At 44.7% G+C, this 18,665-nt stretch overlaps 1 protein-coding gene across 1 annotated transcript; it reads right to left on the reverse strand.

The window, feature by feature from the left end:
• Positions 1–8,284: 8,284 nt before the first annotated feature.
• Positions 8,285–9,547, reverse strand: LOC123039871 (acyl transferase 15-like). Its single transcript, XM_044462864.1, has one exon. The coding sequence runs from the start codon at positions 9,539–9,541 to the stop codon at positions 8,285–8,287; it is 1,257 nt and encodes a 418-aa protein (XP_044318799.1). The 5' UTR covers positions 9,542–9,547.
• Between the last annotated feature and the right edge of the window lie 9,118 nt (positions 9,548–18,665).

Consider the following 18,665-nt stretch of genomic DNA (forward strand, 5'->3'; position numbering starts at 1 on the left):
TGCGTTTATAGGGGTGAGTGTATGTGAGCGAATTTGATTGTACTATGTTAAAAAAACTAACAAGTCTGAACACGTACCAGAAAATGGTGATCCTCAATCTGATTGCCCACATACCAAACTTTTAGCACTCCTTGTAAATGATCGTGTGTCACACACATGCTTACTAAATAGTTGTCAACTCACCATCCGGCCAAACTCAACAAAATCTGATTGAAACATTTACGATAGAGGGACATCCAATTCACATCACCATTCATATGCCATCCGACAGCAGCAAGGTGGAAACAAACAAGAATAACAACACAATGTTTGTCATGCGGCCCATAAACAACCTGTTTTCTCGCCGTCGCCATTGCTCGCTCTCGCAGCCAGGAGGACGACTGCCACTGCCATGGCTGTCCTGGAGCTAGAGGGCGAGTGACACTACCACGCCCGCACCACCATAGGAGGGAGGGCGACCACTGTCATGGCTGCACCATGACGTGAGGTCGTGCTGCTGTCATGGGAGGCGCCAAGCAAGAGCCACCCCGCGCCTTGGCAAGACGAGGACGCCCGTAGCTGCCATGTATGCACCACTCCGTGTCGAGAACACGCCGCCGTGGGAGGTGCCAAGCTAGCCTGGAAATACAGAGCGGATTGTTAATTAATTTTCAGGCAAACCGCATCAGAGTTTCAGGTTGTAAACTGATTTACAGGAAACAACAGGAGAGTTTCAGATTGTAAACTAATTTCAGAGCATTATTAATGTTTGAGGATATCCATGATGTTGTAAATTGAGAGTAGGTCATTAACATTGTCATTTTGTGTGCATATCACTTGATGTTGTAAAATTGATAACATAATTGAGTATGGCAAAGGGATCAAGATGACCCAATGTGGTTGTTGTGAATGAATGCTATAACTGAATTAGCTGTTTGGAGACTTTGGTCACTGAATTGAACATCACCATGAGATGCAAGTGACAGAAGGGAACTGAATGGAGTTGCAGCATAAGTGTACATTACAGAATGGCAAAATGAGCATTACAAAAGTGAACATCATGCAAGAGCAGAGCAGCTAATCCTCCGGCTGCCCGGCGATCGATTCTTTCATTTGTACATGAGCTCAAAAAACTTGGCCAAGATATTAAGCAGGCGGAGCTCTGGACTACCTCGGCGAAGGAGCTGCGCCGGACGCAATAGCAGGAGAAGAGAGATGCATCGAGACTCGAGAGATTCCCAGGAGACGCGCTCGTGCGGCAGCGTCGATGGAGTTGGCATCTAGCCGGAGGAGACGTACATAAAAGTCGTTGTTGCGGGCCTTGCGGCAGCGCGGAGACCGATCAGACGATGAGAAACGGCCGCGGCCCCTGGGATAGCGACTTGAAGCCGCCCAATCCGGGCGCGTCGTCGGTAGTGGTGACAATGCCCTCATCTCCCCTCTTCCCTTCTTCAAGGAGTTTAGATATTTTTCTCGTGTCAAACAATTAACAAAGCTCGTGATACATCAAGATCGTGCCAAATCAAGAACATGAGAGAGAAAGATCAAACACATAACTACTGATACATACCCTCAGACCCGAGGGTGAACTGCTCCCTCCTCATCATGGTGGCCGCCGAGATGATGAAGACGGCCTCCGGTGATGATTTCCCCCTCCGGCAAGGTGCCGAAATAGAATCCCGATTGAGTTTCCGTGGCTATAGAGGCTTGCGGCGGCGGAACTTCTCATCTAGTGTTCTTTCAGGGGGTATGTATTTGTAGGAACTTTTGGCATCAGTCTCACGTCAAGGGGGTCCACGAGGCTGCGACAAGCTCACTGCAAGCACCCTGGGGTATGGCGCGCCTAGCGAGCTTGTCATGCCCTCGTGGGTCTTCTGGTCCTCCCACGAATCTTCGGGGATCTCTTCTAGTCCACAAAAAATCACTGTAAATTTTCAGCCTATTCCGAAAACTTTTATTTCTGCATAAAAATGACATAACGATTGTTCTGCTGAAAACAGCGTCAGTCCGGGTTAGTTCTAATTAAATCATAACAAAATCATATAAAATTATTATCAACATGACATGAATATTTCATAAATTATAGATACATTGGAGACGTATCATTCGGCGCCTCCAAGAGGGAAAGGCGCATATGTGGAAGTGGAAGGTGTCAGCGTGTCGGGAAGGAACTCGGATAGGCTGGGCCATCGTGAAGATTCACTGCTCCAACCTTGACCTTCGGCAATCGCTGAGAGAGTCTTGCTACTCCCATAGGAGTTATTAGATTCCCGGAAGCGGAAAGCTGACGAAGCACATGAGTACTTAGTATTTCCCTTAGTTAAGAACCAAGGTTTATCCTAGAAAATATGAGAAGAAGACTTTCGGGACGAGGCGTTGCCGTCTCGAGGTGGAACCTAGGAAAGAGCACTTTTGCTCTCCGACGGAGTGATTCTGCCGAGGATACATCCCTCCGGGAGGAATTGAAGCCATCGTCATCACCAACGCTCCTCTCATGCGTTGCCGTCTCGAGGCGGAACCTGGGAAAGAGCACTTTTGCTCTCCGACAGAGTGATTCTGCCGAGGATACATCCCTTCGGGGGGGAATTGAAGCCATTGTCATCACCAACGCTCCTCTCATTGTTGGAGGACTCATCTCCATCAACATCTTCACCAGCACCATCTTATCTCCAAACACTAGTTCATCTCTTGTATTCAATTTTTGTCTTAAACCTCCGATTGGTATCTATGGATTGCTAGTATGTTGATTACACCTTGTAGTTGATGCTAGTTGGTTTAATTGGTGAATGATTATATGTTCAGATTGTTCAACACTTATATATCTCCTTTAATTATTAACATGAATATAATTTGTGAGTAGTTTGGTTTGTTCTAGAGGACATGGGGAAAGTCATCTCATGAGTAATCATGTGAAGTTGATTTTTGTGTAGTGTTTTGATGATGTGTTGTGTTATTCTTTCTCTAGTGGTGTCGTGTGAACGTCGACTACATGACACATTACCATGTTTGGGCCTAGGGGAAGGCATTGTGGGATTAGTTTGTAGATGATTGGTTGTGGGAGTGACAAATACCTAAACCTTAGTTTATGAGTTGTTCCGTAAGGGGCCGTTTTGGATCCACATGTTTAATGTTATGGTTAGATTTATCTTAATTCTTCTCTTGTAGTTACAGATGCTTGAGAGAAGGGGTAATCATAAGTAGGTTGTTTTTTCAAGTAAGAACAACACCTTAGCTCCGATGCACCCACATAACAACTTATCAAAACAATGAATGTGAGTCTATGAATCACGGTGAAAGTAACTAGACGAAATTCCTATGCGTCCTCGACAATGTTTTAATCACTATAAGAAGTACTTACAGATTATCCTTTGCAACAAAAATGATTCTGCCACTTCGCTACACCTTGCTACTTTGGTTATTTGTTACTTGTTACAAATTATATCAGTATCAAATTATCTGTCAGAACCGTTTTACAGCACCTGCAGAGAATACTTTGCTGAAACCTGCTTATTGATTCCTTCTGCTTCTCATTGGCTTCAACATTCATACTTATCAAAAGACTACGATTGATCAACTATACTTGTGGGTCATCAGGCATCATCACGAGCACGACATGGTGGCTTTATCTGTTGAAAATAATGTATACATGGTCGCTATGGTATACACGAAGGGAAAGTACCGACATAACCGTTATACACTAACGGGGCTCTGTCTGTAGGCAACCGGAGATAAATCCAACCACCGAAGGCCATGCAGGCAAAAGACATATGTTTATGTTTTTTACGGAATACGATGGCAATGACAATTTTACAACGGCTTCTTGGTGGGGCACTCCGTTAGCCAACATAACATGAACGCACGCCGACAAAGGTGACACCAAATGGGATGAAGGGAGCAACATGATGTAACACTCCCATTATCCTGCTACACTAATCTCATGTCTAATGATGCCATGTCATCATAATTAAGTTGTTAATCTTCACTTTGTCTCAAACCAAACTCAAATTCAAATTTAAAAATGCAAGTCAAATATTATTTCTTCAAACAGTAAAACTAAAATGTTCTTAATGTGACAAATAATCCAGAGATATTTATGGTGGTGAATTCAATTTTTTGTAAAGTGTTTCATTGCCCAAAAATAATTAAAACAGTGGCCTAAAGCAATTATTAAATGCCTTTTAAAAGATATAAAACTTTGAACTAATTTATTAATGTGCCAAACTTTGTGTGGTAGTGGGTTAATTTGCAAATCTATTTATGGAAAAAGTTTTACATTTGCAAAACCTAAAATAAAAGTGTAACTAAAAAGAAACAAAAAAGTTAAAAGAAAAAGAAAAGAGAAAAGGATAGAAAAAAAAAGAAGAAGGAAAACCCATGTTCCCCCTCTGGGATTTAGCCCGCCCGAGCCAGCCGGCCCAACAACACTCTATTCCCCCTCAGTCGTCTCTCGCCTTCCCTCCTTGTTCAACCGACCGTGCGCCGCGCCCGGTGGTCACCACCCGACCACCTCGCCGACCATCGCTGCCTCAAAGAAAAGGACGCCGCCCATAATGACCCCTTGGGCTCCTCCCCTCCACCTTGCTCACTCGTTCTCCCCCTCCCCCTCTCTCCCTCGCCTCCTCTGCTCGCTCCCGAGCAGGGAGCTCACCGTGCCATCGTCGTCTGCACGCTCCGGCTCCACCCCGAGTTGCACCAGCTCGACCAGCAACTCCGCCGCCCTATCCTTCTTCACCTGCGCTACGGGTTCTAAGCCGGAGAATTCCACCACCGCCGCCTGCATCTTCTACCCCAACTCGACCGCCGTACAACGTCGCTTCGATCCATCGTCGCTCGAGCCTCCCCAGCCTCCTCGACCTCGCCGTCGGCACCGCGGTGAGGACCCCTTCCGTTTACCGCTCTCCCCCTCTCAAAATTGTGTCGTATGGTCCATCGCCCCGTGCGCCCAAAGCCCACGGCGGTTGCCACCGCTTTGCCCGTGCTCCCCTTGCCCTGGTCCTGCGGCCCCAAGCCACGTCTGGTCGAGCCCTGCCGCACCATGTGCTAGCCCGCACGCACTCGCGCGCCCTTGGCCGTGTGTGCCTGCTCCGCCACAGCCGCCACTGCCTTGCCACTACCGCCGCCACTGCCATGTTTTAGAATTGAACATTTTTGTACTACCTTGGATTCGCATGGTTCTTACTTCCGTTTCAGTTGCCTTTCAGATGTTTGACATTGTAGACATGTCTTCGTAGGCCTACGAAACCCCGTGCACCCTACTGTACGACATCAACGGCCAAAAGGTGGGTGTGGGAAAGGCAACGATCGTGGAGCCGAAAGACCACATGTTCCACAACCGATAGATGCCCCATGGTGTCTTCAAGTTTAACGTGGCGAGTGTCAAAACTGGCTTTGAGGATTTGCCTCCTTCAGTACCAGTCGATGACGATAAGACCCCTAAACAGATTGGCGCATGCAAGAGCTGGTTCTTGCCTTGGCCGAAGACTCTTCTTCGTGTCGAGGCGCCCGGTAGGACACCAACGACGGCTCCTCAAGAAGGTATGAACACTACCCCACCGACCCAATTACCTGCACTTGTCGTGGCGGGTGATAGCAGACGACGCAAGGGAGAACCACCATTAGTGTCAGATAACCTCGCCCCAGTCGAAGAAGAAAATGTTGATGATGTCATGGAGGGGGAGGATGATGACCGTCTCAAGTATTTCAATACTGCCTATGATGATGGAGGATTGATGGCTCAAGACTATGACTCGGGCTATGAGCATGGAGATGAGTTGATGCTTCCTAACTTGCCGGAGCCAGAACGTCCTAAGGCCGATTGCAAAAAGTCTCTCTTCATGCGATCCTCACAGGAGACGCCTCCATACGCTGCCTCTACCCAGCAACAAGAACCCGAGGGTCATCCTCTGATTAGTCCGATGACACTAGGGGTGGTGGTTAGGGAAGGTATGGTGGGCTCACTATCACCACCCGCCAAGAAGCAAAGGAGGAGACCGAACAAGAAAGGCCCTAAAGGGGCCAGAGCTGCTTCAAACAGCTAGCCACTTCTGAAGCATTGGGAGGTAGAAAGAATACCAATCAAAGATGCAGAGCGTTTCCATGTTGTCGGCCACCCGATCCTACCTCTGAAAGCGGTAGAGCACATACAGGACAATGGTCTACGGAGACTTCATGAAGATGTGCTCGCTAGAGAGAAAAGCCTTCTCATCTCGAAAAAACAAGGACACCTGCTTTACGCGGCTCACGTGCCGGGTGGGAAGTTGTACGTCGAGAGATGGCCCGTGGATAAGTTCATTATGTGATTTGACTACATCTATGATATGTTCCACATGACCAAGCTGGATTTCTAGTTCATCCACATGTATCCGATGTATCTCAACTACATCATCAGGCGCGAGAACATAAAATATATGTGCATCACGGACCCGTACTATATGCACGAGAGCTTCTTGGCAGTCTGCAAAGAGCATGGTGACTATGCGAGCAAGTACATCGGCGAGTTCATGATCGCTAATAAGGACAAGGAAACGATTCTTCTGCCTTATCATCCAATGTAAGTCATCCGCGGATATCACTTCTGCTGCATCCAGCAACCGTACACCAGTAAGGCTGATGGATTCTACCTCATACATCACATGCTCGAGTACAGAAGGGATAATCAACGCCTTCGCATGTCAGCTACTTCCAACGATGCCGAGATTGTCAACTGGGCCATAAGCATAGGAAGGACACCGGATCATCGAATCGTAGATGAGTTTTATCATGTACAGTGTGAACTTGCCCAAGTGATCATGAAGGAGGTCCTCGAACTAACAGGAATGTTCTACCATGGGCCAATCACGTGAGATGATGTCCGAGCACTGCTACTCGCTCAGCGTCTGGACCTGAAGCCTTTCAACAAGTTCGGGTGCTTCCTCCCTAACTATGAAGATTGGACCGTCGACATGGAGGACTAACTATCGATGACAATGTGTCACTACTGTCTTTCTATGGCAAAACTTTGAATTTATGCACGACGAAACCTGTGTTGTAATTAAACCGTCATCCTGAACGAGCATAGATCACTCTAGTTAATTAGTTTGGGTATGAGAAACTTCCTTATTTATGTTTACTATAGGTTGCTGGTATTTTGCTAATTATGCCTCTTTGTGTTTATCAAGTACATTATGTGGCATATTATCGTTGAATTCATCAACTGATGATGCATGTACATAGATCAGACATGGCGAAGGACTGCTTTGCCGTATTCGTTGGGAGGAGTGTACGGCCATTGTCCAGACGCTCAGGCCCAGGTGGACAGGTACCCGGGCGCTAGCCACAGAGGGTTCGACAACAGAGCTGAAGCAAAAAATAGTTACTTGAGGTGGACGCTCCGGCAAGAGAGGAGCAAAACTGGTGCCTCAAGAAGTACTACATAGCCGCGCTCTTGCTCATACTGATCGCTCTTCTCTTCTACATCATGGTTTAGATAGAGATGGTGAAACTTGTTTGTGTACCATGACCATGCAGTTGCATTTACTCGAGACATGACATGACTTGTGTATCACTACTTTTGAGATGTGATGATATTTATGTTGGATGATGATGATGATGGTATGACGAGACTACTGTATGTGTATGATATAATGAGAGTAATGTATGTTTATTATGATATGATGAAACTACTGTATAGAGCATGCACAAATACATCACAAATACGTAGAGGGGAAATAAATTTGTGAAAGTAGGAATATTAGTAGAAGCGCTGGTAGGCGATTAGCGGCAGCGCTGATTTAGCAGCAGCGTTTGCTTTCGTACAGCGCTACACAGAGTTAGCAGTAGCGCTGGTCCAAGCTGCGGTACCACCAACCATACTTACCAGTAGCGCTGCTTGGACCAGCGCTACTGCTACAACTAGCTGTAGCGTGTTTGTAGGAGCGCTGCCTCCGGCGCTACTGGTATAGGTATTTCCAGCGCTGCTAGTAGGGTTTCTCCTAGTAGTGACGACATGTAGTATGTAGGGTGTTACCTCACCATGAGGGCATGAACCTGGATAAAATCATTGTCCCGTGTGTACCCCATCCAATCCTTTACGCGCTGCCCCAGTTTGTAAATATAAGAATGATTGAAATATTTGATGTCAGAAGAAAGGATACAAATGTTTATTTAAATCTTATTAAAACTTACATAACTTAAAAGAAAGATATGACAAAGTGCAATTTTATTGGTTATATATTGGATTTGTATATATTGACTATAATATATGCGTGGTGAACTCCTAGACGGCATTTATTCTTCATGCATGGTGGTACGGGTAGATGTGCATGCACTAGAAACGTGCAAGCAGGTGCAAGTTCATGGTGGCGGCCAACTCCCGTCGGAAGGCATCGGCGTGCTCAGGCTTGACGCAGTGGGACACGATATTGACGCCGTCCTTCCCCTTGCATGGCGGACACAAGATGCAGATGTTCATGGCCGTCCGCTCTGCCGGTGACGGCGGCGGCAACACCCGCAGCGGCCCCCCGCGCCCAAAGTCCACCGCGTTGAGCCCAAGCTTCCTCCAGCTCGTCACAACAAGCTTGTTGTACTTCGGGGTTGCCACCTGCTGCTGTTGATCCCCTCCGCCGCCGTTGGTGAGTATGTCCGGTGTCTTCTCCTTGGCGAGCCTGATGAGCTTCACCAGGTCCTTGATGTAGCTGTTGGCCACCAGGCCGCTCTGCGCCTGGACCGGCTGCCCCATGACGCAGTTGCCGTAGTAGCCGTGTTTGGCACGTACGAGCCACGGGAAGACAAGGGGCGCGGGCGTGTCGGGGTCGGAGATAACCGCGCGGGTGCGGCACTGCCAGAGAACAGCCGCGACGGCGTCGAACACAGTGCAGTCGCCGCCACACTCGGCTTTGATGCAGCTGATCAGGCTCCATGAGATGGTGACGTCGATGCCGGCCATTTCCTCCATTCCGACGCGCATCTGAGACCTCATCGCGGTGACGACTGACGGCGGGATGCCCAGGAGCATGCCGTCGGCTTCGGACCTGACCGGAAGGACGGACAGCACTGGCATCCCTCGGGCAAGCTCGCCGACGGCCTGCAGGAACTGCGCCATCCCCGCGGCGTCGGCCAGGACGTGGTTCCACGTCACGCCCACGACGAACCCGCCACAGGCGAACTCGGTCACCTGCATCAGCAGCATGGGGTCACCGGGAAGGCAGTACTCTGCAGGGTAGCGGACGGCGAGGTCCCCAAGCAGCAGCGGGGACGTCCTGAATTGTTCAAGCGCACAGCTAGCCGAAGCGCCCACGAACAAGACTCCCTCGCCCGTGCACAAGATGTAGATCGGCTCGTCGTCAGGTCCGGTGACGAGGCGGCCAGCCATAGGTTGGTAGAGCACCAGTGCCTGCGACAGGGCCTTCTTGATTGTCTCAATGGGCTCATTGATTGGCTGCTCGAAAATGAGAAGCAGCCCGACAGGAACAGGAGCGAAACATTTGTCGAAAGAGGAGAGGTTGATGATGCCACCGGTTGCCGTCCCCAGCTCCGATGGGCCTGCGACAACCACCGGCGATGACTTGGTCACTATGATGCTCATTATGTTATGGTTTATCACACCTAATTCGTAAGATGCTCTTAACTCCCAGCTGCCAGGGCAGTGTGTGCTGTGTATATATAGGCAGGGAAGACCGTACTCTTGCTGTGGTCAAATTATATAAAGATTTTTGCATAATATGTCCACGCTATAGTTACCATCTTGTTTATATAAAAATTACCAGGGCATAAAAATGATCCTCCAACATTCTTCCACGTGCAAATGAACTAGAGGCGCATAAAAACTAATGTCATCCTAGATTTCCCTATTTTAAAAATCTAAAATGTTTTGTTACTCAAACCCCCGGTCCATCGAAAAGTTGTTTCCACATAACAAATCGGTCTTGATGAGAGCTTTGAAAATAGATCTCATACTGACATGTTCCGTCGACTTTTCGTCGGTCAAAAAAGTTACCATGTGTGTGCTATATAAGTTATAACGTTTGTGGATTCTCCAACCTTCTTTTACATGCACTAGATGACAAAAAAGCCTATGTCATCCTTGACTTTCTTATTTTGAAAGCCTACCCATGGGATAAGTAAGTTACCATACATCCATGGTGTATATTAACATGGAGAGAAGTCACTGGGGTTTTGTTTTTTAAAGATCTCTCTCTCTCGCGTCCAAAACATACCCACGGTGTTTGTACATGGTTATCAGGCCTATGATGTGTATTTTACCATGATATTTACAAAACAATTACCCGGGTGTGTTTGTCAACAACCTTTCCCTCCATCAAAAAGTTACCGGCATGTTTGTACATAGGTCATCAGGGGGTGTGTTCTTCAACAATCTGTCCCCCCATCAAAAAGTTACCGACATGTTTGTACATAGGTCATCAGGTCTAGGCGGTGTATATTACCAAGCTATTTACACATAGGTTACCGGTATATTTTCTTTTCCTTGGGTTAAAGTTACCGTGGCTTTTGTACCTAAGTTATCAGGTCCATGATGCATATATTATAATCATATCTACAAAGTAGTTGCCGGGGTTATGTTCTCAACAAGCTTTTTTCCAGGTCAAAGTTACCAAAGTAGTTATCAGGTCCACGATGCATATATTATCTTCTTGAGAACATTAAAAAACACCACGTTAAATTAAATTTAGTAAATAAACGAAAGTATGTGATTAATAGGATCATGTGATAAGAACTGGCCTAAGTTGCTGCCCGCTTCCCAAACAAAATCACATTTCAAATTGCACATTGAATTCTTTTATTGGAATCAAGTTTACGAAATATTCGAGATTTCGATGAACTCACCAGTCCATGGACACAAAGAATAATTATACATGGGCAAAATTTGAATTTGAAATGAGCTACCTACATCAGTGGATGATGATAAGAGGACAAAAATGGCAACGACAAACGTGTGTTCAAATGAAAAAGGAAGGCATGCTATATTTTGATTAGTCAGATCCATTCTTTTCAGGACCGATAAGGGAAATAAAACTCCCTACACTAGTTAATCTGCATTGCCACCACCTTCATATTTTTTGTTAATCCTCATCACATTGTACTAGGTGGTACTACTTTCCTAAATAAGTTGGTAGGAATGGCATGGCTCTTTCAGAAATGTGAATGTGACCTTCCAGCATATTTATGGAAACTACAACAAGAAAGTGGTTTTTCTACTTTGCGAAATAACCTTTGAAAATTTAATCATAATGTTTCTAAACCATTGTGAGACAAAGCATCATGTCACAAATAATAGGAGCGTCCACTACAGGAACTTGTGGTTGCCATTATTGGTGGGCAATAGTAGTTGTCATAATGTTCTCTGTTTTTTGCGGGGTTCCACAATGGACTTTAATTATAATCCATACTTGTACTGTGTGGATGAGACGTTAAGTTTTTTGCTACCCTTTCTCGGGGACAGGCAAGCACTACTGGTATATACGTACCAAGGAATGTATACTCAAGATCACATGGTTGTACCTACTATCCGTTTTTATGCCTCAATATTCTTCCATAGATGTGGATGCACATTGTGACACTGGACTTTCCAAGTACGATGGCGAAATGGCAGCGCTAGTTGATGCTCGAATCCTTGTGTCCATGATCAGCTGTGCTGGACTCCACATGCCACAATGGAGAGTGGTGACGACGTATTGTTTAGGTCAAGTCGCTGGACACAATGTCCATGGAGGACTACTGAGGCTTAAGCGTCATCATTTCTTGTTTTGCTTGCCAGCTATGGCTTCATCTAAAATTGGAGTCAGGGTATTGTTCTTCAGCGCTGCATGATTTATGTTGAGGCCTTCTCATTTCTCCATTAGTAGCACAAAAATAACTTCAGATCAAATTTTTAGGGGTGATATTGGAAAAAACCTCTATACACATGTTAATTTGCATTGCAACCACCCCCACAACTTTGGTTAATCCTCGTCAGGTTGAACTAGCTGGTACAGTTTTTGTAAATTAGTACGTAGAACTGACGTTGCTCTTTCAAAAATGTGACCATGAACTTCCTACAAATTTAGGTGAAATTCCCCCAAAAAATGAGGTTTTTACTTTGCAAATTTAACTTTAGTTACCGGCGCTATGTTTGGAACAACTTCCCTCCCCTTGTTCAAAAGTTACCGCGGTGTTTGTACTGAAGTTATCAGGTCTGCGGTGTGTCTATTACCATCCTATTTATATAGAAGTTATGGGGGGTCTGCATTCAACAACTTTTTTTCCACAGGTAAAAAGTTATCCTAGTGTCTACCTAAGTTATCACGTCTGCGGTACGTATATTAACCATGCGATTTTACACAAAAGTTATTGGTGGTATCTTTTGAATAACTCCCCTCCTCTCGTCTAGAAGTTAGCATGGTGTTTGTAACTAAGTTATCAGATCTGCCATATGGTCATTGCCATCCTATTTATACATAAGTTATCGTGTTAGTCACTATTAGAAAACAGGACTTTGGTCCAAGCAGGGCAAGCCTATTAGTCTCGGTTCACTCACGAACCGGGAGCCATGGGTGCATAGGTCCCGGTTCGTGAGGCCAGGGGGGCGGCTGGGCCTCGTGGGGCATAGGTCCCAGTTCGTCTGGCCCCTTTGGTCCCGGTTCGAGACACGAACCGGGACTAATGGTCCTCGCTCCTGGACCACCACCATTGGTCCCGGTTGGTGGCTTGAAACGGGACCAAAGGTTGCCCTTTACTCCTGGTTCCAGCCACGAACCGGGACCAATGGCATGCCTATATATACCCCTAGCCCGTAAGTAGAGCAGTGGAGTGCTCTGTTTTTTTGAGAGAGGTGGGTGAGAGGTGTGTTGTGCTCTAGCTCACCTCCTATGCACATGAGGTGTTCGATGAAATGCTCGAGCCACACTTAAGCTTTCTCCTCTCGAAAATCCTTGTCCAAGCTCCATTTTCCTCAAGATTTGTCTAGGTTAGGTTGTTCGTCATGTCCCGGCGCCGTCCTCACCGTTGTCGATCGCCCGTGCTGATCTCGTCGCCGGCACCACCGTGGTGAGCCTCTTGTTCTTATCTTCTTTCTAAAAGAAAAAAGTTCTTACTTGTATGATTTAGATAGATACTTGTGTAATTTTCTTACTTATTATTGTTTGTTATTATATAGTGCGATGGTTTTGGTATGCGCCTCTGTCGGCCCTCGTCCTGTCTATGATTCGGATGTGGTATATATATTATCTTCTATAACTATTAGATTCATTTAGTGTTTATGAAAATTATGCCGAGCAACGTGACATATATTTTTTTATCTAGGAGGTATGTGAACCGGAAATTCCAACCGACCCTATTGTCGAGAGGTCAAATTTAATTGAAGAAGAAAATAATTATTTGAAGGAAAAAATGAAAAAAAATTGAGGAGGAGAATATGATATTGGAGTTGCATGCTGCGGATGTCGTCAATGATCACAAGATCAAGATGGATGCAATGTTCTTGAAGATTAGAAAGATTAGAAAATATGCGATTCATACTGGGGCTTGGTATCATTATGCCGTTGGATCAACTGTTACCTTAGTTGCGATTATGATCGCATTTGTTGTTGCATTGAATTTTTTTAGATAGTTTCAATGTATGGTTTAATTAGATGCTCTGGAGAGCTATATGTTGTTCAATGAGAACTATGTATGTACTTAGGTTTTAATGTGATGATGAACTTCTATTAATTTGGTCACTTCTGTATTCTGATGTTCTGTAATGGTTTTTGACACACTTAATTATATATAACACACGCAGATGAACCAGCAATGGATGTACGGTGAGAGACGGACCTCCGAGAACATTAAGGGCGTCCATAATTTTCCCGAAGTGGCTGAGGCAAACAAGCAGAATGGTTTTATGTGTTGTCCATGCCCTATATGTGGGAATACGAAGTCTTACTCTGACCGAAAAATCCTTCATAGCCACCTGCTTTATAAGGGTTTCATGTCACACTATAATGTTTGGACCAAGCACGGAGAAACAGCGGTTATGATGGAAGACAGCGAAGTAGAAGAGGATGATGACGACTATCTGCCCCCCTAAATACGGTGATGCTGCAGCAGGGGAAGCTGAAGATCGAGAGGAACCAGATGATGTGCCCGATGATGATCTTCGCCGGGTCATTGTTGATGCAAAGAGACTGTGTGAAAGTGTAAAGGAGAAGCTGAAGTTCGATTGCATGTTAGAGAATCACAAAAAAGGTTTGTACCCCAATTGCAAAGATGGCAACACAAATCTCGGTACCACACTGGAATTGCTGCAGCGGAAGGCAGAGAATGGTGTACCTGACAAAGAATTTGAGAAGCTACTGAAAATATTGAAGAAGAAGCTTCCAAAGGATAATGAATTGTCCGACAGTACGTATGCAGCAAAGAAGATTGTATGCCCTTTAGGATTGGAGGTGCAGAAGATACATGCATCCCCTAATGATTGCGTCCTCTACCGTGGTGCGTACGAGGATTTGAACGCATGCCCGGTATGCGGTGCATTGCGGTATAAGATCAAACGAGATGACCCTGGTGATGTTGACTGCGAGCGCCCTAGGAAGATGGTTCCTATCAAGGTGATGTGGTATGCTCCTATAATGCCACGGTTGAAACGTCTGTTCAGAAACAAAGAGCATGCCAAGTTGAAGCGATGGCACAGAGAAGACCGTAAGAAAGACGGGAAATTGAGAGAGCACCTGCTGACGGGTCACGGTGGAGAAAAGTCGAGAGAAAGTACTGGGAGGACTTTGCTGGTGACACACGCAAGGAACGTGGAATTTGAGTTCATACAAAACTTGTTAATGCAGACAATTTAATTTTCTAGCTGCAATCAATGTTGAAGTCATTGCAACCACCCCCACAACTTTGGTTAATCCTCGTCAGGTTGAACTAGCTGGTAGAATTAATACGTACAACAGACGTTGCTCTTTTAGAAATGGGAACACAAACTTCCAACAAATTTGGTGAAATTCCCCAGAAAATGAGGTTTTTACTTTGCAAATTTAACTTTTGAAATAGAAGCGTATATTAAGCTTTATGAACAAAGCATCACAACACTTCTAAAAGGAGCACCGTCTACAATAACTGGTGGTTTGCCATCTCAACCTGCAGTACTAGTAGGCATGATGGTCTTTTTCTTTTTGCAGGGCCAATGATGGTCATTAATTGTATGTCCGTATACCATTGTGTGTATGAAGCGTTCAGCTCTTTGCTACCCTTTCAAGTGCAATGGAGGCCAACACTTCTGGTCAGCATCAGCAATCTCTAGTCAGTAATAGTGTACTAATAATGGCAGAAAGACTTAACAATCACATGATCGTACCTAGCCAAGTCGATTTTTTTTAGAAACACAATACATACCACTCGTGGCAGACATCGACGTGGACGCTCCTAAGGACCCTCAAGTTTCCATGTATGACGGTGAAATAGCCACGCTATTGAATGCTAGACTAGAATTCCTTTTTTATCTCGGTCTGCAGTAGTAGTCGCTTTCAAGGTCCTTAATAACCTATCCGTATGTAAGTGTGTGGAATAAACGTTCAGCTTTTTGCTTCCCTTTCAAGTGGACGAGAGGATAGCAATTCAAGTCAGCAAGTAGGAGTACAATTTAATGATGAAGGCAGGAAGATATATCGATCACATGATTGTACTAACAACCATACGTGACTTCTTTCTACAAACGCAATACATACAAATCTTGGAAGATATCAGTGTGGATAGTCGACCTGACGCTTGACTTGCCATTTAAGACTGTAAAATGACCGCGCTAGTGGATCGTAGTATTCGTGTATCCATGATAAGTTGTGCTGGACTTCGCGTGCCGCAATGAAGAGTTGCAACGACTGTTTAGGACAAGTCTCTGCCTCTCGGACAACAACATCCATGGACAACTACCGAAGCTTGAGAGTCGTTGCTGGTCTGCACTGCTCACCAATGTTGGCTTCATCAAAAAATAAATTCAGGTCAATGATTTTCATGGTGCCATGATTTCTAAAGAAACCTTCTCATTCCTCCATTATTAGCACAAAATAGACATAGCTGTCACATCATACAATATGAATTCATACAAAACTTGCTAATGCAGACCATTTAATTTTTTACGTGCAAGCAATGTTGAAGTTCATATTAAATTACATTTCATCTCAAGCATTATTACTCCCTTCTAAGCGTACCTCAACTTTTTCTGCTTGAGCACGTGAAAAACACCATGTTAAATTAAATTTAGCAAACAAATGAAAGGATTTGAATTATAGGATCATGTGATAAGAACTTACCTATGTTGTTGTCCGCTTCCCAACAAAAATCACATTTCAAATTGCACATTAAATTCTTTTATCGGAATCAAGTTTAAGGAATATTTGAGATTTTGATGAACTCACCAGTCCATGGACACGATGAATACTTATACATGGAAAAAAATTAAATTTCAAATGAGCTACGTACATCATTGGATTATGTTAAGAGAACAAAGATGGTAACAACAAACGTGGGGTCAAAACGAGAAAGGAAGCCACACTAGATTTTGATTTACGTCAGATCCATTTTTTTCAGGACTGATAAGGGAAATAAAACTCCCCGCCCTAGTTTATTGGCATTGCCACCACCTTCATATTTTTTATTAATCCTCATCACATTGAACTATGTGGTAATACTTGTGTAAATAACTTCGTAGGAATAACATGGCTCTTTCAGAAATCTGAATATGACCTTCTAGCATATTTATCGGAACTACAGCAAGAAAGAGCTTTTTCTACTTTGCGAATTGAACTTCTAAAATTGAACTATATGTTTCTAAACCATTATGAGACAAAGCATCATGGCACTAGTAAAAGCAGCATCGACTATAGGAACTGGTGGTTGCCATTATTGGTGTGCAATAGTAGTCGTCATAATGTTTTATTTGGTGGGGTTCCAAAATGGACTTTAATTGTTAGTCCATACTTATTTCGTCTGGAGGAAACGTTATGCTTTTGGCTACCCTTTCTCGTGGATTACAGGCAAGCACTTCTGGTATATACGTACCTAGGCATGTAGACTCAAGATCACATGGTTGTACCTGTTGTGCGTGTTTAAGCGTCAATAGTCCTTCATAGACGTGGATGCACATTGTGACACTGAACTTTTGAAATACGATGGCGAAATGGTAGGGCTGGCGGATGCTCGAATCCTTGTGTCCATGATCATCTGTGCTGGACACCGCATGCCACAAGGAAGAGTGGTGATGACGTATTGTTTAGGCCAAGTCTCTGGCCACAACGTCCATGGAGGACTAATGAGGCTTAAACTCATCACTTATTATTTTGCTTGCTAGCTATGGCTTCAACTAACTTTAGAGTCAGGGTATTGTTTTTCATCATGGCATGATTCATGTTGAAGACTTCTAATTTCACCATTGGAAGCACAAAAATAACTTCGCAGTCACAGATAGAATATGCTTTCTTACCGAACTTGTTAATGAAGATCATTCAATTTGTTAGGTAAGAGACAAATGAAGTAGCTGCAATACGCAGCGCCTCAGCTACAAAAGAAGCCTAGGGTTCCTCTGACTCCCGGCTGCACCGCCGCTGGTCCGTTTCGTCTCCGATGGCCTTAACGCCATGGGGTGTGTTTGATGCCCGACCTTGCCGGTGGGATGGCTGCTTTTACATGTTTATTCGAGTTTTGTGAGTGAGTGTGTCCTACTCAGGAAGGCAAGATGGTGGTGGATCCCTGAATATGGAATCTCCTCGCCTAGCCAATGTGCCGGTTATACATATAGCATCGCCGGTGGGCGTGTGGAGGTGTGTCTCTGTAGGATCTATCTTGGTTTTATTTGCTGGGATCTATTCGTCATTCCTTTACATTCGTGTCTCTTCAGGTTGGATCCTTCCGATCTACGCTACCATTCATCAGCGGCCGTTGCTTTTCTAGTGCGCTAGTTCTATGGGGCTTTAGTATGACGACTTCCCGGTTGTCTACTACAACAAGTTTTTCCCGGTGGTCGTTATATGGGGCCTTAGCACGAAAACTTCCTGATTTTCTACTACAACAAGGTTTGCCCAGCTCTGGCGAGAGAGGGACACGGACGGCGGCATGCCTTCAGCTCGCTTCTGTGCTCGTAATCGTAGCTAGGTAGTCTACATATCTGGATGCAATTTATTATTTTTGGTGTGCGTTGTACTGCCATGATTGAAGATGAATAGATCGGAAGTTCTCCTGCAAAGAAAAAATATCATCTTTTACCTATAATCAGTATTTGATGTACATATTATGTTTCATCCCAACTCAAGCATTATCACTCCTTTCTAAGCCAACCTCATCTACTTCTACATGAGCACATGAAAAAACACATCGTTTACTTTGATCTAGCGAACTAATGCACGGATTTTAATAACAAGATTATCTGATAAGAGCTGACCTACATTGCTGCCCGCTTCCCATACAAAATTACATTTGAAAACACACATTGAATCTTTTATCTCAACAAATTAACTGGATATTTCATATTTCGATTGTCTATGAATTTATGTGGAGGAACAAAAGTTGAATTTAGCTGACTATGGAAACAACTTATACCAGGATGAAATTAAAATATGTAGTAAGCTACATGTGCCCATTGGATGATGATAAGAGAACAAAAATGGCAAATGACACACGTTGGGTTTGAAGGAAAATATAGGCCGCGCCGATATTCTCTTTATAGCCAGATCAAATATTTAGGG

This window comes from Triticum aestivum, chromosome 2B, assembly GCF_018294505.1.
Source record: "Triticum aestivum cultivar Chinese Spring chromosome 2B, IWGSC CS RefSeq v2.1, whole genome shotgun sequence".
Lineage (NCBI taxonomy): Eukaryota > Viridiplantae > Streptophyta > Magnoliopsida > Poales > Poaceae > Triticum > Triticum aestivum.